Raw genomic sequence first — 27470 nt, 5'->3', positions numbered from 1 at the left:
GCTTGTAATAAAAACCGCTTCACGACTTGTGATTTGGGTATTTTCGCGAGAACAATCAGCGTTTTTTTGTCTAAGATAGGTAAATTTTATGTTTCTCCTACTCACAATCACGAGAGCTCTTTCGATCTAGGGCAAAAAACAGAGACAAAAAAATGGTCCCAAAAAAATTGTAATGAAGTGGAAAAATAATTTGGGACGCTTTTTTTTACCTAGTATTTTACCTAGTAGGATCGAAAGGGCTCGTGATTCTGAGTAGGAAAAACATTAAATTTACTTATTTTGGAAAAAAAAGTTTTTTAATCTTTTTTCGCCAAAAGGCCTTTTTTGAATTTTAGGCCATATCACGCAATCGAGTTTATATCTCGAGTTTGGATTCTTGAATCCGAATCGGACTATCACATTCCTAGTTATGCAGAGTCATGGTGTAATCATGTGTCTGTCGCCCGTCTGCCGTGATTGATCGTCTCGTGTCGCCTCGCGTCGCCTCCTGTCGCCTTTTGCTGCCTTGATTTTGCCTTTGAATAAGTGTTACTATTTTGATAGGGCGAATTCAGGGTTGAAAGGTTCTTCAACATGTACTTAGTTTAATCATTTTAGATGTACGTTTTTGAGAAATTAAATTACATAAGGTCAATACGGATAAGTGTGTTAGAAGGGAAGTGTGTCTAGCCTTCACATTTCACTGATTTACGGTTTGTCACTGGTGGTTTTGCGAGTTCATTCTTTTGCATCTTGCCACTTACGATTAGTGGTAAACGTATTGAACTCTTAATAAACACTGATCATCGTTTAAATACGAAATACGTGACTTAGGACTATACTTGGACAAACAACTCGACTTCAGACTTCATAATTATAACCACTATATGCAAAAAAGTTTCCAAAACACTAGGCTTTATATTTAGAATATAATTACCACATAAGTGTTTTGGTGTAAGACTGTTAACTTTGTGTAAATTTTAATAAATAAATAATGATAAATAATAAATAAATAGGCCAAATGAGAAGGCCAGACACACTTCTCCTTATGACACACTTATCCGTATTGACATTATAGAATTTTTACTTACCTACTCTTGTTTATAAGTTTCGGTATACCAACTAACTACTTCTACTAGGTTTCAGGTAGGTCATAAAATGTTCTTAAGCTCACTATATATTTCAATCCATGTAGTTATGCTAATGACATGTCCAAAGAAACTTGGCTTAATTTGAAAATTTTGCTTAATTTGAAAATTAGGATAAGGAATGGTACCTATTACAATTTCAGGTAATTGATTACAGCCTAGAATAGCCAATTATGCACGTATACCACCTCTTGCTTTCAATTCAAGGTTACTATAAAGGGGAAAAAAACAAACACAACAAATTCACAAATGTAATTTTATTACAACAGACATGTGACAAATATGAATATTTACACGATATGTACATTTTTACATCCCCACTTACGATGACATACAAAACTACACTTTAATAAATTCATCGTTACAACCCTAGGCCGAAACACCTTTTTACACGATAATGACACTAGAATTAGAGGAACAATTCGTATATAGCGGCGGTGCGCGACGGGGCTCGCGTCACGCACCCCCGCTCAATGAGTCCATCTCTCTACCACTCTAGTCTAAGGACACTATGAGTGTGTCCTCCTCCACACACACGCTCGAGGCTTCGCGGTCGCGCCGCGGCCGCACTCACATGCGCGAGGTGACCCCGTTGGGCGCCAGCAGGGGCGCGCTCTGCCCCGGCGGAGGCTCCAGCGCGAACGCCTCACTCGGCACCGCTGACCTAGTAGTCACTGCCGTCGACGCGTCAGAACGCGACGGACCTCCAACAGGCACGCAAAGACTTGCACGAGTCTCATTCAAAGCTCTCGCTTGCGCTCGCGCTGCAGCACCACCCCGCTTCCTCGGAAACACACTGTTCTCCACGTGCAGAGTCGCGTTCACATCCTTCCCTGCCGCACACGTGCACGCCTTTAGAAAACTCTTCTTAAAATTATCCGACAGAAATGCGTAGAGGATCGGATTCATAGCAGAATTACTGTAGCTAAAGCAAGCGGCTACCAAGAAAACTGTCACTGTTATGCGACTAGCGCATTCCGTGGGTGGCGAGTAGATTAAAGCCACCTGAAACGCCCAATATGGCAACCAGCAAAGCACATACACGGCAATCACCGTTAGAACCAACTTCGTCACTTTCCTGTGACTTCGTTTCTTCTCTTTAGACTTATTCTTTGGTCCGACAGTTTTTAATTTTCTGATGACGAGACAGTAGAAGACGAAAATGAGAGTCAGCGGTGCTGCAAAGCCGAGAGCGAAAGAGTAAAGAGTGAACGATGTTTGTCCTTTGTTGAACTCTCGCTCTGGCCAGACGATGTTGCATGATAGTCCGTTTTCAGTCGGTATCAGAGTTGTGTACATGAAGATAGGAGTCATAACGAGAGCAGAAGCAGTCCAAGCGGCAGCGGAGACTACTCTAGAAACGAACGGTGTTCTTAAACGCGGCGCAGCTATTGGATGGCAGACTGCTATATATCTATCGGCGCTCATGATACATAGGAAGATGCTGCTGGTGAACTGATTGATTCCAGTGGAGATCATGTAAGCTTTGCACATGAATCTGCCGAAAGGCCAGGCTCGGAGGGACATAGTTGTGATTAAAAAGGGTATGCCGATGAGGAAGCATTCGTCGGCGATGGCTAGGTTGACGATGTACATGTTGGTGACGGTTTGCATTTTGGAGTATCGTAGGACGACGTAGATGACGAGGGTGTTTCCGAGGAGGCCGACGATGCAGACGAGGGCATAGAGGACCTGGGTGACGACGTAGACGACGGGGATGTTGATGTTGGGGCAGTTCTCGAAGGCGGTGCCGTTGTAGGTGCCGTTTTCGTCGTAAGTGAAGTTGCCGTTGCCGTAGTTTTCGACGTCTTCGAGCTCCATGTTGATAGGAGTGGGTCGAGAAGTGATGAAGGAGATTTTACCTGGAAATAAAAGACAAACTGTTAGTACATGCATTGAAGTATGTATTGAAGTATTATGGATCAAATTGAGACTCTGACATTTTAAGAATGGGTCACTCACGTATCAAAAGTCGGATTGCTCGACATGTTCCTTTAGAGCATGAGAGCTGAAGATGTTATGGATAATAGGGAGCATTTTGATTGAGCGTGGGCAATGCTAGGTGGCCTGATTTTATACGTAAGCCGGTTTTAATATGATTCTTCTACATATGTTATTCATTTTGAATCTCATGGCCTAATAAAAATGGTACCTACACTCTAAAAAATGAAGGCCAACTAAGAGCAGTTTTCTCTTAGTTGACGTTAAGTTAATCACTACAATTACGATCTTATACAATTCAAATAAAGCTGATTACTAAAACAATAAAGGAATGTATGATTGAACTAATAACTTAGGTGTTTTGTTATTCCTAACCAATGAACACCTTGAATCAATTATTAACTTGTTAGGCAAAACTATGTAACATAGGTTGATTCAATCCTGAACTAGTTCATTAAAACAGATAAGTATGTTAATAGTTCTGAACATTTTTATAGTAAATTTGATTATTTTATCTTTGTTGATTCAAATAAGATTAGGTATTTGAAACAACTAAACATAGGTAGATTCAATCCTGATCGAATTCATTAAAACAGATAAGTATGTTAATGGTTTTAAACATTTTCATAGTTGATTTGATTATTTTGTCTGTTGGTTCAAATAAGATTAGGTATTTGAAACAACTAAACGTGTAGGTACATTCAATCCTGAACTAATTCATTAAAACAAATAAGTATGTTAATGGTTTTAAGCATTTTCATGCTTAATTTGATTATTTTGTCTTTGTTGATTCAAATAAGACTTGGTATTTGACATAAACTAAATCTAGGTTGCTTCAATCCTCAACTAATTCTTTAAGACAGATAAGTATGTCAATAGTTCTAGACATACAAAATTTTGAAACAACGAAGATACATTTCTCAATCCCATTATGATCAAATTGTTGTATCAATTACGAAATGAATTGAGTTCTACTAAGAATGAATTGTTAAATCTATTATCATAATAAACAAATTAAATAATTGGTAATCTGATCAATCAAGTGAATAGTAGGGGTAAGCGTTTGTACATCCGCCTTCCGCCCGCGCCCCTCCTGCAGCGCGTGCGAGTGTTGCCAACTCGGAATAAAATATACCAGATCTGGGATATTTTCACGGCTCTTTCATCGAAAATTTTTATTTAGCATTGGGCACATATTTTTACATATTTGGTCTAAGGCATCAACTTGAAAGCAACCATATTTGTCATCGCCATATGGTATTCAATTTTATTATGAATTTTCGTGTGTGGCGGACGTCGATGTAATATAACAATTTTCAAAATAAATGGAAGGGTGAGTTATTTACGGATTGCCATGCTGATCCTATTAAGCTAACCATGCTTTTCATATTTGATAGCCCACTATGAAAGTGTTGTCAGAATCGTTAAAGTTATTTAATAATCGCAATAACGCTTGCACACTGTTATCAAAAACGCTGCAGCGTTAGCATAGCCGGACTCGATATGGGTTCAGTTTTGTATTCTTCATGAGTATCCAAGTCAGGAACGGATCCACCCCTTCCCAGAAAAAATGCTATAATTGGCTCAGCTCAGACGCAGTGCCGGATAAAGCAGCGCAGAGCCTGTAGCAAGTTCTATCTAGAAGCCCTAAAGGGTGAAGCCACACTAGAGCAATTTCGGTTACGCTATATATATACGCGTGATCACGTGACTCGGCGTGGCGCGTGAGGCTTCATCTTAAAGTGCAAGGATTTTAAGCATATAATTATATAGGTACATGTTAAGGCAGAAAATTCAAGCATTCCAAGGCTAAGATTGCTTTAGTATATTTATTTAATTTGTCCTAATTTGCGAGGAAATGAGGAGAAATAATCAATAAATTATGACTTATAATATACATACATACATACATACAATCACGCCTGTATCCCATGAAGGGGTAGCACATGAATCTACTCGTTTCAGTGCCACTCTTGGCAAATAAGGGATTGAAAGAAAACGAAACTGTGACATTGCAGTGACAGGTTGCCAGCCTCTCGCCTACGCCACAATTTAACCCATAGGTATCCCACAGTCGCCTTCTACGACACCCAAGGGAAGAAAGGGGGTTGTGAAATTCTTAACCCGTCACCACACGGGCAACATATAATATATTACTTACAATATATTGACACTGGGGCTAATATATATTTTTATTGACTTATAATATAGTTTTCAGTACAGATGTTGCGTTTTTTACGCACTAGTGTGAAAAGTGATTCATTTCTTGTCAGGTCGAAACTTCGGAGGACCATCTGTACTGAAAAACGTCGTACCATACACGTGCGAAAAGGAAATTCGTAACTCGTGTTGATTTAGAACACTCCCTTCTGTTGTGTTTTAATTTATTGCCACTCGTTTCGAACTTCCACCTTTTCGCACTTGTATCGTAATGTACTATTACATAATTATGGTATGTATTGTAAAACGTTGTACGATACATGTACGAATAGAATAAGTATTATAGGTAATTCACTACTCCTGTCGATTTAAAAAACTCTCTTCGTTCGTGTTTTAATCACAACTCGTTTCAAATTTCCCACTTGTATCGTAATTTACTATTGATTACTTTACTATTGATTACTATCTATTAGTTAAAATAAAAATTCCATCAAATATATTGCTAAAAAACAACAGACTCGTAACCAAATAACAAAGGTGAATTTTACTGCACATTAGGTATCATTTGACGGCATTTCAATTTTAGATAGGTACTGAATTATTTTTAATCATTTATGAATTATTTTTAATCATTTATTTTAAGTACCTTTATGCCTTTAATTCGAGGTAGACTCATTTAAAAAAAAATGTTAACGTATTTTAGACATCTTCTATACATTAGCCTAGCGTTTTTCAAAATCGGAGTTGGCAACACTGACGCCGAAGTGATTTGTCAACGAGTCTTGTGTTAATTTTTTTGCGGTTATCTATCACATCACAGATCTAACAACTTACAAGTTCAATGGAGTAAGTGATCGAATCTTTAAAAACATGGGAGTTGGAGAACTTAATACGAAAATTCACCAGTAAGTACAATGTATTTTTTTCATTATTTAGTCAAGTTGCTAATGACACGAGGCCAATAGCTTGCTGGGCTGCGGCCCCGGCCGATAATGGATGCAATCTCGTAATAATACACATTTAAATTTCTTGTCTATAAAATACACATTTAAGTTGGCTCAATTTTCGTTGAACGTCCGGCATGTGCTGTTCGCGGCGCGAGCCGATTTAGACTTGGTATGGTAACTATAGTTCCGTCAAAATGAGAGAGACCGGAATTATTTTTGCCAGGGAGAGAATTGCGAGGGGATCTTTAGCCCGAGTCAAAATCGGGCGCAATCGCCCGTTTGAGTGAGTTTTGATAGTGATTCTGTTGTGTATTTTCTTATAGTTGGATAGTTTCTAACAAAGCGTTGCATATTTTCCAGCCCCGGAATCGGACGCTAATAAAACCATGTTCCGATGGTAATAGGCGACGCCCAGCGTGCCCGGGTGTTGAAATAAGTGCAAAACTGCTCTCCGCTCGCCTTTTGTCCACCAACGGTAAATTGTACATTCTTTAAAAACCTTGTCAAATTGTCACTTAGGTTATGTGTAATTCCAAATTAGCAGTAGGTCGTTTCACAGAACGCGTTGACGTTCGGAATTCGAATTCCGGGGCAATTCCCCTGTCCTACGGGCGATCCAAGTCTCACGGACGCCGTCTTTGGAATTTTACTTAAAGACTGGTATACACATTTCAGGGTTCACGCCGCGTCGCCTAATCCTCGCGCCGGTCGCCAGCATTCCCCGCTGTGTTCCGGTAACCTACAGGCGGCAAGCTGACGCTGCCGTCATCCACACGACACCATCTCTGAGGCGGCTGACGTGGCAGTCGTGGTGGTCTGAGGCGGCTGACGTAGCACGTTTGAGGTTAGACCTTTCCAATCACTCTTATCTACATCATCGAACCGGCATAATTATGGTTCTGGCACCCTCCGTGTTACTATACCTTTTATTTTAATATCCGCCGTACACCGTTTCTACCCGTAGTTTTAACTCAAGAGTTCGCTGATCCACGTTTGTTCCCTTAAATAATTTAAAACCTTAGTCTCATGTTCAAGTGTAGCTAGCCCTCGGCTCTGTAAACTTAGTAAATTAGAGAGTAATTTCATAATATAAGGCAAGGCTCAGTGGAGTCCTTTGTAATAGATTAATTAACAGAGAAATAATTACCTTTTGCCCTTAAGAGTTGTTTCAATTTTAAATCTTGTCTGCTAGCATAATGGCCCCCAATTATAGATATTGTAGCAATATTGAAAAATATTAACTTTGAGTTAAAAAAAGATGTAATACGGTTCCTCTAGGGCCAAATATTTTTCCACGCTGTTCATAATTTTGTAGTATGGTATGTGATATTAATTGTATCATTCATTTCCAGACCCTGATGGATTTTTCTGAGTTTAACATAAGCACAGACCTAATAGTTATAGAAACTTCAGAAAAGGAAAACTTGTCCTCGGAAAAGGAAAATGTGCCATCTGCAATTGCTGAGAAGAAAGCAGAGCCCAGTTATAATTCCAGGGTAAGCAGTTTCTAACAGACTTCTTTACCTAGAAGGAGGAGGTTCTGTATTTTATTGTAAAAAACATTATAAGAATTACAATTCAATAAATGAATACTGCATAGGCAGACCAACATACCAGAGAGAGATTTTATTCCAACCATTTTTGAAGTAACATACTCATCTTATCACAATAATATTTTTAATATAACTGCATTGTTAGGCAAGATACCGGGCTGGCCTAGCGAGTAGTGACTAAGTGACCGTCCCTACTAAGCCGCAGTTCTGGGTTCGAATCCCGGTAAGGACATTTATTTGTGTGATGAGCACAGGTATGTTCCTGAGAATCCTGAGTCATGGATGTTTTTTATTTATATAATTATTTGTTTATTAATTATATCGTTGTCTGAGTACCCACATCACAAGCCTTCTTGAGCTTACTGTGGGACCCAGTCAATCTGTGTAAGAATGTCCTATTACATTAATTAATTTATTTATTATTATGATACATTATACTGTGAGTGTATAGGTTATGACTGTAATTAATTGTATTATAATTATATTAATTAAAGAGGCAAATGAAAAGTAAAGTTTCTAAATATTTTTCAGATTGTGGAAAAGTCATTGGACTCTGCATCACTATTTTGAAAATATTCTGCTCTCAAAAAACCACAAGGATATTCTTTGGTAAATATAATAACATTAACTAGCTAAGTCACTTTTTACTATGTAACTTTAAAATAATTATTATATGTATAACTGAATACTGCATTCGTTTCTTTTTACTTTTTGTTTTTAATTGTTTGTTTTATCATTCCAGCGGCTTAACGACTTCAAAAGCACATGAAATTTACTAGGACAATTTGTTTATAAATTTTCCATCAATGAAAATAAATCTTCAGGAACAGCTGAAATACAAAAAGTCGAACTTACTGCACTTACCAATTGTAAGTATATGATAAAATTGATAAAGCAGATGTTGTCTATGTTAAAATAGTTAGTTTCACCACACCGACTGGCAAAGGCTCTCTTTAGTCTTCAAAAACAGATAGCAAAACTGCATTTTGTCCACAAGAGTGCAAAGAAATTTCATACAAATTTTAACTGGATGTCTCAAGCTTGATAGATTTGATTTAGTTAGATGTTTTACAGTTAATATTTTGTTTGTGTCGGTGTAGTGTAAAATTTTGTATTTCACTCGGTGGCAAAGTTTGTTTAACCTTCGTGGCTCGTTTCAGTTGCCCCACTGTTCACTTACCCGCATTGATCTTTCCTTATATTATATCGTTTGTAATAATATTTTACTAACTAGTCCCATTTTTATAGCGCCCTATGAGGAAACAACGAATATAGCCGGATTTCTCACCATTCCATTTTTGCTGAACACTGCGGCAGACCGCCAAAAGAAGAAGCGAGGTTCCGGTGCAAGTCAAAATTGGAAGCCCAGTAAAATGGAAGTAAGGGAAGGTTTCATAAAGCATATCCGCTCTAGTGTAGAAATTAGCCAGACCATCGAACTTCGCATAGCCACACTTCAAAAAATAGGATTGTCATGCCAGCCATACATAATTGTTGTGGGTGAGTCTCTTGAAAAAATCGAATCATTTCTAGTTGTTGTCAGCAGATCGATAATCTATGAAAGACAGTCCATTATGAACGCAGTAGATACGTGCTACAAAATATATAATACAATGAAAATATAATACATTGTACTTACTGGTGAACTCTGGTATTAAGACGATACAGGAGTGATCTATTCTCCATACAAACGCTCTCGACTATTTCCTCCCTGGTTTTTCAAGATACAGCAATGATTTTTTTCAAGACAGATTATAATAATTTTTATCTGTGTCGGACCGTTTTGATTTTTTGAGATTCTTATTTTTAAAGACGCTAGAGCCCATCGAAAATTTTCAAAAACGGTGTTATTGATTATGGCGTAAAAAAGGTGTGGTATTCAAAATTGGTAACAATTAGCCACAAAAACTGAACGGTCCGACACTGATTATTTCATTGTTATTCAGATTCTCAAATTTAGTTACGATTGACTTAATTTTGAAGGGGGAAACAGTCGAGAGCGGAACCTCGATTTTAAAGATTTTTTTCGCAATATTTTTTAACTGAGTTCTTAATGGACATTTTTTTCGATAAATCTAGTTAATAACACTTGTATATTAAATTTGAATTCTCAAATTGAAAGGGGGCTCCTTTCCATTTTAGCATTTTCGCTCCTGTAGCGTCTTAAGTTCTCCAACTCCCATGTTTTTAAAATTTCGATTTCTTCCTCCATTGAACTTGTAAGTTGTTAGGTTAGCTGTGATGTGATAACCGCCGCAAGAAAAAAACTATTTATTCTAAGTAGGTAGTAGTAGTAGGTGCCAAGTATATTATGAATAAATGTCATTTTTTTATAACTTTTGTTTTATTTATGGCGTTATTCATAAACGCATCACCAGCCTGAATTAGATATGAATCGTTTTATGTTATCTGTCAAGTTAACGTATGTATTTGTAAATAGGTATAAAACATAATTTGTCTAATTCAGTCCCGTGGTGTTTTATGACAATTATCAATAAGGGGTTGTTGTCTTAGTAAATGAGACAAAGTAAGTCATAGTACAATTGAACATGAATGATAGTACTGAACAAGCTTCTCAGTTGAAATGTATAACAAAACAAAGATTCAAATTGAACAATATCATAGTTCACTCTCACAAAGTGTGTATATCGATGTAATCATGTCCTTAATTGAACTTATTTGGTTTTAATGGTTACTACAGTAATGCCTCATGTTAATATTGACCTACATCTTGGTTGAATCGATTAAACAATTCATGTTCAAATAGAAAAATATCTTAGTTCAGTCTCACAAGGTGCGTAAGTAGATGTAATCATGTTCTTAGTTGAACTTATTCGGATTAAATAGTTAATACAGTAATGCTTCATGTTAATATTGACAGATGTCTTAGTTGAATTGATTAAACAATTAATATTCAAATTGACCAATATCTTAGTTCAGACTCACAAGGTTCGTAAGTAGATGTAATCATGTTCTTAGTTGAATTTATTTAGGTCAAATAATTAATACAATCATTCTCCATGTTAATATTGAGCAACGTCATAGTTGAACTAACTGGTTTGCGTTAGTTGATACAGTTACGTATCATGATAATAATTATCAAGTGCTTAGTTGAACTTACTAAGGTAATTTAGTTCGCCTAATTATTTTTCATGTAATTATTGAACAAGATCTTAATTGTCTCAGTTACGTTGCAAAAGTAAGAGCAATCAAAATTACCTTATTCCATTTGTCTAAGATCTTATCAGGCTCGTATGGAATCAAGATGCTTGACTACGACGATCAAAATATTGATAGGAGCAAACAAATTTTTTTTAGAGTGTAAGTACAAACGACCTAAATAATAGTTACCGACGCAGAAACGACGGGTTATATAAGTTTGACGTATCTGTCTGTGGCATCGAAGCTCCCGAACGGATGAACCGATTTAGATTTAGTTTTTTTTTTGAAAGCTGAATTATCTTAAGACCAGTTAAAAATGGTCATACCCCCTAAAATATTTGAATTTTAGATTAGTTAACTTTAATTCATCCGTATTCGTTACAAAAAAAAAACAGTTTAACTAGATTTCGTTTGCTAAGAATAAATAGAGAGAGATTTACCAACAGCTATGTTAAACTATCTGTACATTCTTCATAAAAAATGCATACAATTTAATATTGTCTTCGGTTACCGCGATAGTTACTCATAAAATAAAACTATGGAAACGGATTAAATCGCGTATAATGAATTTAAAATACATCCCGACGTTTCGAACTCTTTACAGCGTTCGTGGTCAACGGGTGACTGAGGAAAAATTAAAATGTGCAAAAGCTACCCACTTACAAGAAATATTAACGAACCATGACCACAAATAATATAGATTTCTAAGGCCAAGGGTAGGATAAGGATTTCTTGAAATATCCAAACTTTAATAGAGAGGATGGCTTTACTTTACCACCGGCTTGGGATCCAGTAGTACATCTGATAATGGAACAAGCACGACGTAGGCTGTGAGGCATTTGTGTTGTATGGTGTTGGACATTTGCAGTTTGTTTCTTTGTCAATTTTGTGTAGATTAATTGGTTAATTATTTTTTAACAGAGTAATGGTAAATTTTTTGAATATTGTATAACTAGCTTTATTAATAGTGTGTGAACCTGCCTTAGAAATCTATATTATTTGTGGTCATGGTTCGTTAATATTTCTTGTAAGTGGGTAGCTTTTGCACATTTTAATTTTTCCTCAGTCACCCGTTGACCACGAACGCTGTAAAGAGTTCGAAACGTCGGGATGTATTTTAAATTCATTATACGCGATTTAATCCGTTTCCATAGTTTTATTTTATGCATACAATTTTTCAACTTAATGCATAGCGCAGGTACTTCTCAACAAAGTGGAAAACTTGCATACTCAAAGCCATAATCATAAAATATGTTATGCATATTAACGTTGCAGCACAAGGTGTAAACATATTTATGACTTTAATAAGATGACCATCTTCGTTACGCTTGCAAGAAATTTAATTATCATCCAAGAAGGTGTTCCATTTTTCATGCAAGTTTTCTTTCAGACGGGTACCTATAGTAGTTGACCTAGAAAGAGCTAAAAAGTTTTTTACCTGTAGGTATGTTTTTGTTAGAGGTGGATGGACTGTGTGAGACATGATATGGAACTAAAACAAGTTAATGATGAGATGACGAGTGATAGAGATGTATGGAAGAGAAAGACATGCTGCGCCGACCCCAAGTGACTGGGAGAAGGGCAAGAGAATGATGATGAGGTATGTTTTAAATAATGTATAGTAACTATAGATAGCCTGGTTCTAGTGTGTAACTGGGGGCGATGTTTACTCTCTCCACACTATGAGTTTTTAGTATTGCCAGTCTTCGAAGAAATAGGGAATATTTACGGCAGTTTTGCCTCCAGAGTGCAGCACTTATTACACATACCAAACCATAGAGTAACTCATAAAATTAATACAAAAACATTTTTTTTAGTAATATTCACTATGCACTATGATATTGTTGAACTTTTCTCGACTAAATCGGGGGAATATTGCAAAAAGGCCAGGCCCCGTAGCCGAATGGCATTTCTGCGACGCGAAACGAAAACGAAACGCCGCGAAAGATAGTCTGTCGCGCCAATACGCAAGAGCGACAGAGATAGAAAGCTACGAAAGAGATATTATCGTGAGCGTTTCGTGAGCGTTTGTACATTCAGCTACGTACCCAGGGTGGCTAGCCGAATGGCACAATCGCTCACGAAACGCTCACGAAACGAAGCGCTAGTAGATATCTATCTCTATCGCGCTTGCGTATTGGCGCGACAGAGCCAGCGGCGTATCGCTTTCGTTTGGCGTCGGAGAAATGCCATTCGGCTACGGGGCCTGGTCAGAAGTACTCGAAACCGACGTTATGAAAGTGTGTGAAGCGAAAATGGGTTGTCAGGATCGTAGCAAATGAAAATCCGTGATCTCTGTATATCCCTTTGGTGAACAGGCGTGATTGTATGTTATTTAGTATGTATGTATATTGTTGAATTAAAGCTGACCGACGTTATGCGGTAGTGGGAGAAAGTAGCACCATATGTGTACTGTAAAACTATTTAAAAAAAGTTTAACTACACATTCTCATATGCAAAGGCTAACTACGAAAACGTTGTAGCCATCTCGACCTCAAAAGTGTTTACTGCAATTTTATTAGTGTTTATGCATATACCAGAATTCACGTACAGTTAATATTGGACTAAGAGCCCAGAGCCACCAGACCTTTCTCATTTTCTCAAGGATGAAACTTCGGGACGATGTAGATAGAGTTCATATCGACGTTTAATGTGCATATTACCTAGTTCGGCCCGTCGGCCATTTTTTTGCTATAAGGTTTCTTTTTAAAAACACTAACTTTCCTTAAATCCTCAAGGCTGATTTTTACATATGTAATATAAAAGACTGTAAGGATTTGATAATCATTATTTCCTGACCATTTCTACCGACCGTAACTTTTACCAGACGCTTGAAAGTCTCTCTAAGTTACCCTAATTTCTCAAGCTACGGCCGGCGCAAATGTTTAGGAAATGATGATTGTCAATTCCTTGATTTTGATCCTTGAGAATTTGAGGAAGGTCTGGCGGCTCTGGGCTAGTCCATTATGCATACCAGAATTCACGTACAGTTATAAGTGTAGGCTAGCTTTTTAGCTAGCTTGCAACCAACTTTTTAGGACAAAATTTGACGACTTCTTTCCTATTCTATAGTTACTCCCTACGTATCGCTTGCGCTAGCTCGGATGTATAATACACTTACGTGGCCAAAAATCCTCATTTTTTCGGCCTCTGGTGTAATAGGAGGTAGAGCATAGTGAATGATATTCCGCTTTGTGTGATAGCGCACAGCATAGCGGATATCATCTCGCTCGAATCTAGAGCAGAGCCCAACTGGGGTAGTACCTCCGCCTTACAGAAGACCGCAGCCAACTAGCACTAGACCCTACTCATAGTGTTGTGTTCCTGCCGATGAGTAATGCTGCCAGAGCTCAACGAGGGTGCGGTGTGCTGGTAACGGAAGGACCTACGGAACTAATTTGTTCCGTGTATTGTCCTTTGAGTCGTCGGCAACCCGAGCCCTCCTTAGAACTTTTTGCTGTGCGTTTTAACACCGAAAAAGGGAGTATAGGTACAAGTTTGTAATGGGTTGGCAACGCGCATGTGACACTCCTCGAGTTGCAGGCGTCCATAGGTTACGGTGACCGCTTTTCATCAGGCGGACCGTATACTTGTTTCCCACCGATATATAAAAAAAAATTATATATACTATTGATTATTGCATATTTGTATCTAACTAAATCGATAGTCCTCAATTGCTTGTTAACACATATTTTTATAAAGCGCTTGTGAATTTGCTCCTCCAAACCACCACGTAGTATAACGTAGTTGTGCCAAGCTCGTAAACGTAAATCTAACGTGCCGTTAACTTGTACTCGTCGCTCCGTTGTTTATTTTATGGATTCTTGCTCGCAAATGTTGTTATGATTATTATTCTGAAACTGATGACTTTATTGTGTTTATACACGGTGTAACATTAGGAAACCGAATAATTTTAACAGCGTCTTCTTCATCATATTAGATGAGTAAAATATGGTACCTATACCTAAGGTACCTAAATTTTCTGGCCTACTTTCAGAGTTATAAGTATAAAAAAAATAACAATTACTTATTATTTCTCAGAACAAAACGCTGTTTTGATGGCGATTAGGCCGTTATCGGACAAATGTAATCTATCGTCGTTGATAGATATCAAAAAGTAACAAGTGACACATTGAAAAAAAAAAGGTTTTTTTTTAGAAAAATATTTAAGTTTTTGTTTTAAGTGCCAGTTTTACGACTAACATTTACATTTTATGTAAATATACCTACATTTAAAAAAATAAAAAAAAATCAGAAAAACATTCTTTTTTAGTTAAATTTGCTTGACGTTTTAACATTTTATTTTGCCCTCAGAAGTTCGTAGTTCGTAGTAAAAGAAAGAAAGAAATAATTATTTATTTGCAAGAATATGTGCAGAAAAGGTGTGACATTGGTATAAATAGTAACAATATTCAGCCATGCGGCATGCAAATGTTTGCAGTAATCCTAAATTAAAATTAGGTAGGTAGGTAACTATATACAAATAAATCCCTGAATTCTTAGGTAATAATGAAATATTTACATGTCAAGGTACTCCTTAACAGAGTAGAAACAATGTTCCTGAAGCCATTTCGTTAATTTTGTCTTAAACTCTAAATCATGCAATAATTTAATACAGTCAGGAAGCTTATTATAAATTTCAATGCTTTTATAACATACGTTCCGTTTATAGATATCAGCACGGCAACGAGGCTGATAGAGGAGGTTTTGATATTGGGTTCTTAAGTTCCCTCTGATAACGTCTGACCGTAATCTAAAATACTCCTACTTAAATTTCTTGAAAAGAGGTCTGCATTTATCTCTTATCCAAGCGTTTGCAACAGCTCGCACATACTTTTTTTGAACTTTAAACACATCACTAAAATGAACAGAATTTCCCCAAAGAAGAAGACCATAGTTTAGTGCAGTTATAATCTTTCTGTTTCCTTATGATACACTGTGTATGTATTTATATTTAGAGCACTATCATAAATCTGTGATGCGTTTGAAAACCGCACATCAAAATGTTTCCACACAACATGGTTGCAGTTTTAAAACAATGTCGCCGGGTGAAGACATTAAAAAACTGGCAACTTTGTAGTATCATCCCGTTTTTTTAGGGTTCCGTAGTCAACTAGGAACCCTTATAGTTTCGCCATGTCTGTCTGTCCGTCCGTCCGTCCGCGGATAATCTCAGTAACCGTTAGCACTACAAAGCTGAAATTTGGTACCAATATGTATATCAATCACGGCAACAAAGTGCAAAAATATTAAATGGAAAAAAATGTTTTATTAGGGTACCCCCCCTACATGTAAAGTAGAGGCTGATATTTTTTTTCATTCCAACCCCAACGTCTGATATATTGTTAGATAGGTATTTAAAAATGAATAAGGGTTTACTAAGATCGTTTTTTGATAATATTAATATTTTCGGAAATAATCGCTCCTAAAGGAAAAAAAAGTGCTTCCCCCCCCCTCTAACTTTTGAACCATATGTTTAAAAAATATGAAAAAAATCACAAAAGTAGAACTTTATAAAGACTTTCTAGGAAAATTGTTCTGAACTTGATAGGTTTAGTAGTTTTTGAGAAAAATATGGAAAACTACGGAACCCTATACTGAGCGTGGCCCGACACGCTCTTGGCCGGTTTTTAATACTCATTTGAAGAGAACGAAAATGTTTAATTCCTAGTGAAAACTTTATTTTAATTCTTTTGGAATTTAGTGCACTACAGTATCACATCTCGGACACTGGCGATCAAATATATGAAAGAGGCGCGTTCCTAGCACACGCACACAGTGTAAGCTCGTGTAGGTGAACGCGTACTATGCTTGTATGAGTGAGATATGACAGGTCGACTGTTCGCGTTTTTGACAGGCGGTAACTGTGAGGTAATCTAGAGGGGATGCGCGACACTTTCCGCGGGGAGCGAGAGTGGCCATACTGTACGATAGTACTCTTTACTATACTGTGATAGTAATAGTTCCAGTAGATTAGGTAAGCGTAAGAAAAATACTGAACTATTCAAATGCGTAATAAAGATGTTCAAAATATTGCGCAACTAGTAGATTACATAATTCAGTAAAGTAAAAAAAAATATCTCACAACACATGTAAATTGTCGGCCGAGGCGAAACTGGGGTCACCAGCGCTCTAGCGTATTGGCGCAACAGAGCCAGACTACCTTTCGCGGCGTTCGTTTTCGTTTAGCGTCATAGAAATGCCATTCGGCTACGGGGCCAGCTTTTTTAACCGACTTCAAAAAAATGAGGAGGTTCTCAATTCGCCGGTTTTTTTTTGTATGTACGTTACTCGATATCTCCGAGAATCGTGGCCCGATTTTCAAATATTTTTTTATTAACTACCCAAGGTGTTCTATACTATTTCTCTGTTCGACAGAGCCATGAGGCGGTAGGGTAAACTCGCCTCGGTGGTGGTGAATCTTCGTTAGACACTTCCGCGCTGGACGCTGTGGGGGCTGTGTCGGGGCGCGCCCCGTCCTCGTGGAGCGGTCTCACGCCGTCTTTTTGGGGACGACTGGGCGATCCGGTGATTACTAGCCCTACCGCTACCGGCCGTTATCCAATCCCGCGGCTCATTCAGTGACACGCCTAATTCGGTGATACAAGCTTTGAAGCACTATTCCGAAAGACGATTTTTGGTTGTTTCACCGAATTAGGCGAGTTTACCCTAACTTCTATTAGCGTAGCTGCCTGAAATTTGACGATTTCCGGCAGGACAGGAAAGGATTTTGTTTTGACCTAATTCTATTTTCAGTTTTTTTTTTTTTTTCGGTCTACCCTCAGTTGAATACACTTGTGTTTATGAACTTGCTCCTTATATTTCGTTTATTTAATCCAAAATTAGTTGTTTTTGTGTAAATTCAGTGTTAATTGTGTTGTTTGAGTGTGAAACACTTGGGACATTATTATCTCCACGAGATAATAAGTGAACTATTAGATAGTGTTAAACTAAAACTTAACCTAAAAACTTGTTCCATTTAAAGTTACTTCTCGAAATGGCATCCTGTTTCCAGTGTAGTCTAAGTGTGACTGTTGATGAGAAGAACCCTAAAATAATTTGCCACGGTTGTGAGAGACAAATATGCGTCAAGTGTAGTGGGTTACTAGCTACTGAGTTGAGAGTCATACAGTTGCAGTCTCCTACCCTGAAATACTTGTGCCCGGATTGTGTCTTGGGGGTGCGTCAGCTCCCTGCATTGAGGAAATTAGTGTCTGAGTTGAAAAGTGAAGTTGAGGAGCTCAAAAAGAGCCGGAATGGTGGTGCCAATATTGAATCAGTCTTGCAAGAAATGGGAGACAGGAAAAGGAGAAGTTGTAATGTAATAGTGTTTGGAGTGCCAGAGTCTGAGAGTGCCGACGTGCAGACGCGTAAGCAGTATGATCACAATGAGGTTGAGAAGGCTTTATCATCTCTGCCCGCTAGTGACTCCAGCGGCGTGAACTTGACCCCGGTAGCTGTGCTCCGTCTGGGGAAGGCTCGATCTAACATGCCTTCGGCCTCTAACTCCGGTGTGGTTGCACCAGCTCCCCGGCCCATAAAATTAGTGTTGACGAGCAAGCAGAGTGCTGTACATATTTTAAAAAATTGGAATAGGTTGCCGAGGAGCATTAAAGTTCAAAACGACCAGACTCCATACCAGCGTGAGTACTATAAGCAACTTAAGGGAGAATTGGATCTGCGCATAAGGAACGGTGAGACAGATTTAAAAATTAAATATATTAACAACTCGCCCAGGATTATGAAAGTGGATTCAATAGCAAAAAAGTAGTAAGCGGAATTATCGAACTTACTTTCTTTTATACGAACTTGGCATCCCTAATGGCAAAACGAGATTTATTACTTGTGGAAATAGATAAATTGAAACCTACATTTATTATTATAACTGAAACGCATCTCAAACCGCAAATTACTGATAGTTTAGTGAATATTAATGGCTATGTACTATTCAGACGAGATAGAGCAGATGGGAGTGGGTGGGGAGGGGTCGCTATTTTTATAAGCTGCTCACATCTTCAGATTCCAATTCATGCAAATCCTCATCCCACTTTTAACAATGTGCCTGGAATTGAAGCTTTATGGATAAATGTAACTTATGGAGCTTTTGAACTGTTGATTGCTGGAATATATCGACCCCCGCACTATAACTATGAAGATTCAGATAAATTATTATTCGACACAATTAAAGAAGCGGCTAATGGAAGTAAAACCTTATTTATTATGGGTGACTTTAACCTACCTGATATAGAATGGCCATTAGCAAAATTTGATGGATATAACTTGCTGCATGAGAAATTTGTAGATATGTTTACAGACACCAGTCTACATCAAATTGTAACAGGAATAACAAGAAAAAGGAATGATCAAGAATCCCTTCTAGACTTGATTATGTGTAACGAGGAGGAATTATGTACAAAGGTTGATTACCATGCTAACATAGGTAAAAGTGATCACTTAGTATTGTTAGCTACTATACAAATCCAGCTTCAGGATAGAAAATGTAAAGTGATCAAACCTCCAAGGAGAGACTATTTGGCAGCAGATTACGAACAAATTATGCAAACTTTGATAGCAGATAGTAGTCAATTAAGTAATCTGGATGCGGCTTCCGCCTGGCGTGACTTTACGCATAATGTTAATAGAGCTGTAAGTTTGCATGTGCCACTAAGGCCTTCTAAAACTGCTAAAAACAATAGAAAACCATGGATCGGTCCTGCCATATTAAAAATGATAAAAGAAAAAACAAAGTTGTGGGATGCATATATGCTCAATAAAACTAATGAGAACTATAGTCGATATCGGGTAATTAATAACAGTATTACCTCAGCTATGCGACATGCCAGACGGAGTTATGAAAAAGGAGTTCTAGACCGGGGACCTAAGTCACTGTACAGTTATGTCAGAAAGCAACTTTCATCTAAAGTAGCCGTCCCACCTTCGCTTAGAGATGATCTTACCCAGCAGGTAATAAATAACTGTCATGAAGTAGCAAATATATTTGCCAAACAATTTGAGAAGTCGTATGTTCGCGAACCGCTGAATGGACTAATGCCTGAAGTAAATGTAGCCAGAGTTAACAACTCTATTGAAAATGTTGAGTTCACACCGGATTTAGTTAGTAAAGCGATCTTGAGTTTCGACGAAAGTTCATCAATGGGACCTGATGAAATACCTGCAGTTTTGTTAAAGAGATGTATAAAGTGCCTTGCACCTCAATTATCCCATATAATGACATTATCACTTAGAGAACAGAGATTGCCCCCTGATTGGAAAAATGCCAACGTAACGCCTATTTATAAGAAAGGAGACAAACTGGTGGCAGGAAATTACCGACCAATAAGCCTCACTTGTATAGCCTGTAAAGCAATGGAAAAAATTATAACATGTGAATTGAGAAACTTCATTGCAAGAGAGCAGATCATTGTCGACGAACAACATGGTTTTACGCCAAAGAGATCAACAGTAACTAACCTGTTATGTTGTGTTGACAAGTGGACAAGCAGCTGGAATGAAAAGATACCGACGGATGTTATATACCTGGATTATGAAAAAGCATTCGACCGCGTCCCGATAAACCGACTGCTCGTCAAGTTGGACCACTTTGGAATTCGCGGAAAATTGCTCAACTGGATAAAAGACTTTTTGACGGGCAGGAAGTTTCGGGTACGAGTTGGAGAGCACCTCTCGGACCCGCATGACGTCCACAGTGGGGTTCCGCAAGGTTCAGTGCTTGGACCAATGCTGTTTGGGATTTTCTTGACAGATCTCAGACAAGTTGTAGAGTCAGATTTGTTTTTGTTTGCTGATGATACAAAGATCATGGGAAACCCGCTTATCAGCCACAACATCATACAGCAGGACTTAGACCGTATTGTACAATGGACTAAAGATTGGCTAATAACTCTCAATGCGGAAAAGTGCACTGTACTCCACATAGGTAAAAACAACCCTGAGCATACGTATTGTATTGACTCTAAAAGTTTGGAGAGAGTTACTTCTCAGCGAGATCTTGGTGTCATTATAACTAATAACTTAAAATGGGAAGAACACATATTACAGCTTACCAAAAAGGCCAACTCTATGTTATACATGATTAGAAAAGCCTTTCGCTATATGGACAAGAAGCTCTTTATTAGAATCTACAAGACGTACGTAAGACCATTGCTGGAATATGCGTTCCAAATTTGGAATCCATATTTTCGAAAAGATATTAGTCTGATTGAAAAAATCCAAAGAAGGGCAACAAAACTGGTACCATCTCTTCGCAACCAACCTTATGAAGACAGGTTAAAAGAATTGGGTCTGACAACCTTGGAGCAACGAAGACAACGCGGCGACTTAATAGAAACGTACAAAATACTCACAGGACACTATAATGTACCTTCATTAAGTGACATTTTCACTCGGAGTGTGTGTGACAGATTGAGAGGACATTCCCTGAAGTTGACACGGACACAGAGTAGTAGCAACCCTAGACGTCACTTCTTATCTAACCGCGTAGTGAGAGTGTGGAACAGTTTGCCCGAAACCGTAATCAGTGCACCTACAGTGAACTCTTTTAAAAACAGACTCGACAAATATTTATTGAATGGACAAAACACAAGTGCATCAGGACATTGACGTGCACGTATCAGCTTTAAGCTGCCTGTGCATTAGCAAATAATAATAAATAATAATAATAATAAGCGGTTTTTGGTTTGATTGTGGAGAGGATAAATTATACATTCACAAAGCTTATGTACATAAGGTACCTATATATAATAATATGTATTAAATAACGACACGAGAGCGGAAGAAAGGAAGTTCAAAACGAGTGGCGATAAATTAAAACACAACCGAAAGGAGAGAGGGTTATTCATTACATATGGTCCTTTGAAAATTCTTCGAGTTTTCTAACCCTTAAATCATCATCATCATTTCAGTCATTAATCGACCACTGCTGAGCATAGGCCTCCCTTCGTGTACGCCACTTATCCCGGTCCTGGGCTAATCTCATCCAGAAGTGCCCCGCAGTTTTTCGAATGTCATCCACCCATTGATATGAAATCATATCATGGTACTTATGTATACACAAATATGTATGCGCGAAGGAGAACTAATTTACGTGTTTAAATTAAATTATGTTGTCTGAAATAAAACTATGGAAACGGATTATATCGCGTATAATGAATTTACAATTCATCCCGAGCATTCGTTCAGTGTTCGAAACGTCAGGATGAATCGTAAATTCATTTTACGCGATGTAATCAGTTTCCATAGTTTTATTTCATGAGTAATTATCGCGGTAACCGAAGAGGTAAACGTTTCCTCTACCTCGGCCCAGTCAGAGCTATCAAAATCGCTGCCAACGTAGCTTAGTCCAACTTTAATCTTAAATCTTGCACTAATTTACGACAGAACATTGTATACAAAGGTCTTGAGCGCTTTGAATTGTTGAACAGATTTCAGTGTAATCAATTGTTTGTTAACCCCAACAGTGTAGCTTTATAACCGACATTCTACCGTTGATTTACAGTTTAGCGCTTACTACGAAAACCAGAACCAGAAACTATAAGGGGAAGGGGAGTAAGGGGAGAATAGAATTAACATCTAGCTTGCCCTAATGTCAACCTCACCTGCACTGAGAGAAATTTGCATTGTGAATTTAACAAGTTCGACTTGTTGCGGTTTATCCGTTTGAATCAGCCAAACGTATGTTTAAAACAATATGTGTCAGGTTGTTTTTATAAAATCGACTTGTTGATTCAAATATATTGCCGATTCAAATGACAAGTAGCTTGTTGTTTGAACCAAAGAGCACGTAGGCGCTATTTTAACCAAAAAAACTTGTTGAACGAACATGAAAACTGGTTGTATTTTCTCTCAGTGTGCACACGCCAGTTGGCGGCGGAGGCAAACCTGCTTCCGTGGTGCTCCCTGCTGGATAACAGACGAGGCTCTGGCGACCGAGCCATGGCGGTATAACCATACACCCAGCCCGCTGGAAGAGGCATTCATCGGCCTTTCGGTTCAAATAACCGATAAATGAATGAGAGGAGAGTAAACTGGTACAAATCAAGCGTGGCGGTACGCTTTGAGGCAGCAGCCCTGCCATCAGCCTAGGGCACTATGGGCTAATAACCTGTATGCCTGAAACTGCACTATTACTGAAACTCGTACCAAAAGAAAATATGATTCGAGTCCTACACCCCAGCAGAGGGTAACAGGATGTAAAGAAGAAGAAGAAGAAACTATGGATCTCGACTGCACTTCATGATTGTAAGGCCTGAGTGCATGCTCCACAGAGAACCTCCTATAGAGTGGCAAATTTGTATATTTTGTTCGCGATACGAGTCACCAGTGTTTGGGGTGCGAGGAGCGGGCGGGGAATGTGTTAAGCGCGCTGTGATTGGCCGTTTCAAGGACGGCGGGCAGTCGCGCCAGATGAAAAGGGACAGAAGTATGACTGTCCCTCTACTGACGCGAAAGTGGCCAATGTAAGTTGACCTATGCCGGCTCTGAATAAATTATAAATATGACTTATTTGTGGAATCTAATGCCGTCTGTTTTTAAATTTGAGCTTCTTGTTACCTTTCCACACCATTTCACACTACAGGTGGACATCTTTAAGGCATCAAAATACCCTTTTCCAATTTTTTAGTGCGAAAAACACGCGCTGCTTTCGGGTCTGTTAGTTGGTCGATACTGATCGGGCACGGCGAGCGCCCGCGCTTATATCAGTGCAAATACTAGGAAGGCTGGCGACCGCGAGTCGTCTTGTAATGGATGTCTATAGGGGTTGGTCTGTGGCATGCTCATATCGGGCGTGCAACGTGGCCGGGCGTGTGGCGTGCATGTCAAACAAAATTGAAGCTCATACAAGTGGCCGAATGGTACAAACGCTCACGAAACGAAACGCTCGTAGATATCTATCTCTATCGCTCTTGCGTATTGGCGTGACAGAGCCAGACCTTTCACAGCGTTTCGTTTTCGTTTCGCGTCGTAGAAATGCCATTCGGCTACGGCATTGAGCTGAGTCGACGCTGCATAGGGTAGACGCACGCACGCCCGCCCCGCCGAACGGTTCGCTCCTGCAAGCGTCCACTGAGGGTAGTCCCAAATGCAGTAACGTTCACGATAATTCTGCGATATAGATAGATAGCTACTGTGTCGTAGCTATCTATCTCTTTCGCTCTTGTGTATTGGCGTGTTGAAATAGGCCACTGGTGTTTCGACCCAGAATGACATACGAAGGCGAAGGTACTTACATTGTGTTTATAGCGCGAACCCTCAGACCCTGAAACAAGAGAGACAATTTGTTATTCTTTTGTTATTTCGCTTTCAAGTACGGATGATTGACATCGGTCCCTAATGATAGTCGTTTAGTGAGAGCTTTTCTAGCCCCAAACTATAGACATAATGTTACGTATGTTAATAGGCATTGTAAGATACGAATTACGAATCGTTTTTGTGAAAAGTCACGTACAAACAACCATTTGGAACCCTAGGCCACTCTACAACCATGACAAAATGACCAGCAGTAAGAGATTTCTCACAATCTGATTTATAACGTCACTATGACATAGTTCTACAGTGGCCTAGGGTTCCAATTGGTTGACTGTACCTACTAAAGTTATCAAAGACGAGACTTTTTTGGTAGAAATTCATATCGATAGATATATTATCATATTTAATTTTATTTGTTTGTAAGGCTGACGTATCTAAAATCATATTTACAATTGTATGTTGTATTGTTTTGAGATCAGGAGGGCGAGATTTGAATCTTGCATACGGGATTTTGTCACTAAAATACCGGTTGAAAACGGTGTCTTGCTTATTATTTTCAGTGACATTTTTCTGAATTTGAACGCGTGAGAGTCAAAAATCGGCCCGTCGAAGGCTACAGCGGGGCAAATCTCGACTGGGGGACAAATGTAACTGGTCCATTTTTTCCATGGTTTACAATGTTTGCATTATTAAATAGAGTGTCCATCGGTTATATAATATATATGTGTTCAGTGGATATGTAGAACTTAACATCATCGTGTAATAATGGAAAAAAAGGGTTCAGTTACAATGGCCCCCCAGTCGACATTTGCCCCACTACTATGTTCTAAAATATATATCAAAGTCTTAGAATATTTTAAATATTGACAGCAAATTTTGTCAAAGCGTTGTCACTACCTAGAGAGGTCAATTAGGACTACCAACGTTTTGTTTAAATAAATAAATATTATAAACAGATTAACTAAGCCCCACGGTAAGTCAAGAAGGCTAAGTGTTGTGGGTACTTCTATACATTTCGAGTGTCATGATGCCGCTCGTTTCTATGGAACAGCCAATTTTTTTCTTCGCTATTTCAGCATTGGTCCCTTTAAAGTTGTTCAATATGACCCCAAAAGTCACTACGCAAAGTTTGAACGGTCCTTTTTATCATTCTGTATAGGGTACCTCCACCGAGGCGAATCGGATCAATTTTGGTTTAATGTCAAATATAACCTAACCACAAAATTAAAATTTTTATAAACCCGCGACCGCGACATAGTAGACCGATTTTCATGAAACATGGCTAAGAACACGCGACTTACTCAGCTTTTAGACAAAAAAAAACTAAATCCAAATCGGTTCATCCGTTCGGGAGCTACGATGCCACAGACAGACACACACACAGACAGACAGGCAGACAAACAGACAGACAGACAGACTGACAGACAGACACACACACACACAGACAGACACGTCAAACTTATAACACCCCGTCGTTTTTGCGTCGGGGGTTAAAAAAGAACATTTCTAAGCGATATGTCGTGTATTAATATTTTCTAGATTATCGAGAACGGTTATCGATTTATCAAATCAATTATTCAAAACAAATATCCGACCTTTAATAAAATTTTAACAATTAAAATACAAAAGCATTAAAAATATCCGATTCGCCCCATTGGGGGAAGGTCAGACCCAACTAGGGACGCTAATTAGCTGCCCGTGGCTAACAGCTATGATTTGAATTTCACAGAAATGCTTAACTTGATCCGATTCGCCGTGTTATCCGATTCGCCTCGGTCGACCCTATAAATACTTAAATATATAGAAAACGTCCGTGACTCAGGAACAAAGAACAGAATATCTGTGTTCATCTGTGTATGAAAAAGCAATTTCGCGCTCTACTTTCGTCTTAAGACCACCGTCTTAAGTCTAATAGTTTTTCTAAAAACAACTAAGAGGAAATCAGTTTTGCAATTTTGTATTTAAATTGGAAAAGGGCAGGTATTCTTTCTAAAACAATTATTTTGAAAATAACCTAACCACAAAATTACAATTTCGAAAAAACCCCGACATTGTGGACCGATTTTCATGAAACTAGCTAAGAACACTCCCGACTAATTCAGCTTTTGAACAAAACAAACTAAATCGAAATCGGTTCATCCGTTCGGGAACTACGATTCCACAGACAGGCAGACAAACAGACACGTTAAACTTATAACACCCCGTCGTTTTTGCGTCGGGAATTTAGACTGTCGCTTAAAGTTTATGTAATTAACACAAAAGAAATACTTTTATTGAAATTTCATGCTTAATGATCGTTACAAAACTGACAGTGAGTTAATTTTTGTTAACGACTGTTAATGCTGTTTAAAATATATATCTATGTGTGTATAGCTCACGCACACATGCATATTGTCTCAAATGCGTATTTCCCTAAACATAAGTCAGTCTTCAATAAATCGTAGAACAAGCAACACATTTTGTATTATTTAAGAAAAATTGCAAGATCCAAAATCAACCTTATTACATCAACATATGGTCCAAACTGAACCGGATAGTGACAAGCAAGTCTGGAGCTCGCCGGGCACCGAGAACAAAAGGACTGCATACCAGAGCGATAAGGCGGCCGGCAACTGTTTTTCATTGAACATTTTGTGATCTTTGCAATAACTTTGCATTATCTTTGCATTTAAATTGCAAAGCTTTGTGTTAAAAAACAACAAAGTGAATAACAAAGTAACATTTGAGTGCAACTAAATAACATTTAGCGTTTTCGTCGTATATAGAAGGATATTTAAGTGAAATTAAGTGATACAAAATGTCAAATACGGAACAATTAATAAGTGTGCTACAAGATACGGCTACTATATTACAAAAAACGCAAACAAATCTCAAGAAATGTCCTAAAGCACGACTTACAAAGGGTTACCTCGAGTCTCGATTAAAAAGCATAGAAGATTACTGGAATATATTTCAAAGCGCACATCAAGACCTGCTTAAGTGTACACCAACAGAAAAGCGGATGGACATTCCTTATTTGATTAATGAGGATTACTACGTTTATGAAGACTTGTACTTCTGCTTAAGTGGCGATATAAAGGATATGTTATCGTCATTTTCGAGTGTTAAATGCAATCATACTGTCGCTGACAGTTCTATAACCGGAGACAAAGTGAAGTTACCCCGCGTGCAACCACCAGTTTTCAGCGGCAATTATGAAGATTGGCCAACGTTTCAAGACATATTTGAGTCACTTATACACAACAACAGCTCGTTGACCGACGTCGTGAAGTTGCATTTTTTGAAGAATAGTGTCAGTGGCGAAGCACAAGCTT

At 38.3% G+C, this 27470-nt stretch overlaps 1 protein-coding gene and 1 long non-coding RNA gene across 3 annotated transcripts in view; one reads left to right on the top strand and one right to left on the bottom strand.

The window, feature by feature from the left end:
* Window positions 1-1375: 1375 nt before the first annotated feature.
* The window catches only part of LOC125228147 (somatostatin receptor type 2), a 300930-nt gene continuing 274835 nt past the window's right edge, over window positions 1376-27470 (bottom strand). For both annotated transcript variants that reach the window (XM_048132603.1, XM_048132602.1), the window contains 2 exons: window positions 24138-24166; window positions 1376-2989 (listed from right to left, as the gene is read on the bottom strand). In XM_048132603.1, coding sequence (XP_047988560.1) covers window positions 1698-2948 — 1251 coding nt within the window. In that variant the 5' untranslated portion in view covers window positions 2949-2989; window positions 24138-24166 and the 3' untranslated portion in view covers window positions 1376-1697. The remainder of the gene's footprint in view (window positions 2990-24137; window positions 24167-27470) is intronic.
* On the top strand, window positions 5999-9358 carry LOC125228148. The gene is made up of 7 exons (XR_007177255.1): window positions 5999-6133; window positions 6536-6650; window positions 6851-7019; window positions 7528-7671; window positions 8260-8337; window positions 8471-8597; window positions 8977-9358. It is a non-coding gene; the product is annotated as an uncharacterized LOC125228148 (long non-coding RNA).

The sequence above is a fragment of the Leguminivora glycinivorella genome, chromosome 7, assembly GCF_023078275.1.
Source record: "Leguminivora glycinivorella isolate SPB_JAAS2020 chromosome 7, LegGlyc_1.1, whole genome shotgun sequence".
Classification (NCBI taxonomy): domain Eukaryota; kingdom Metazoa; phylum Arthropoda; class Insecta; order Lepidoptera; family Tortricidae; genus Leguminivora; species Leguminivora glycinivorella.
Note: the sequence above shows the minus strand (reverse complement) of the source record. Positions and strands in the feature narration are given on the sequence as shown.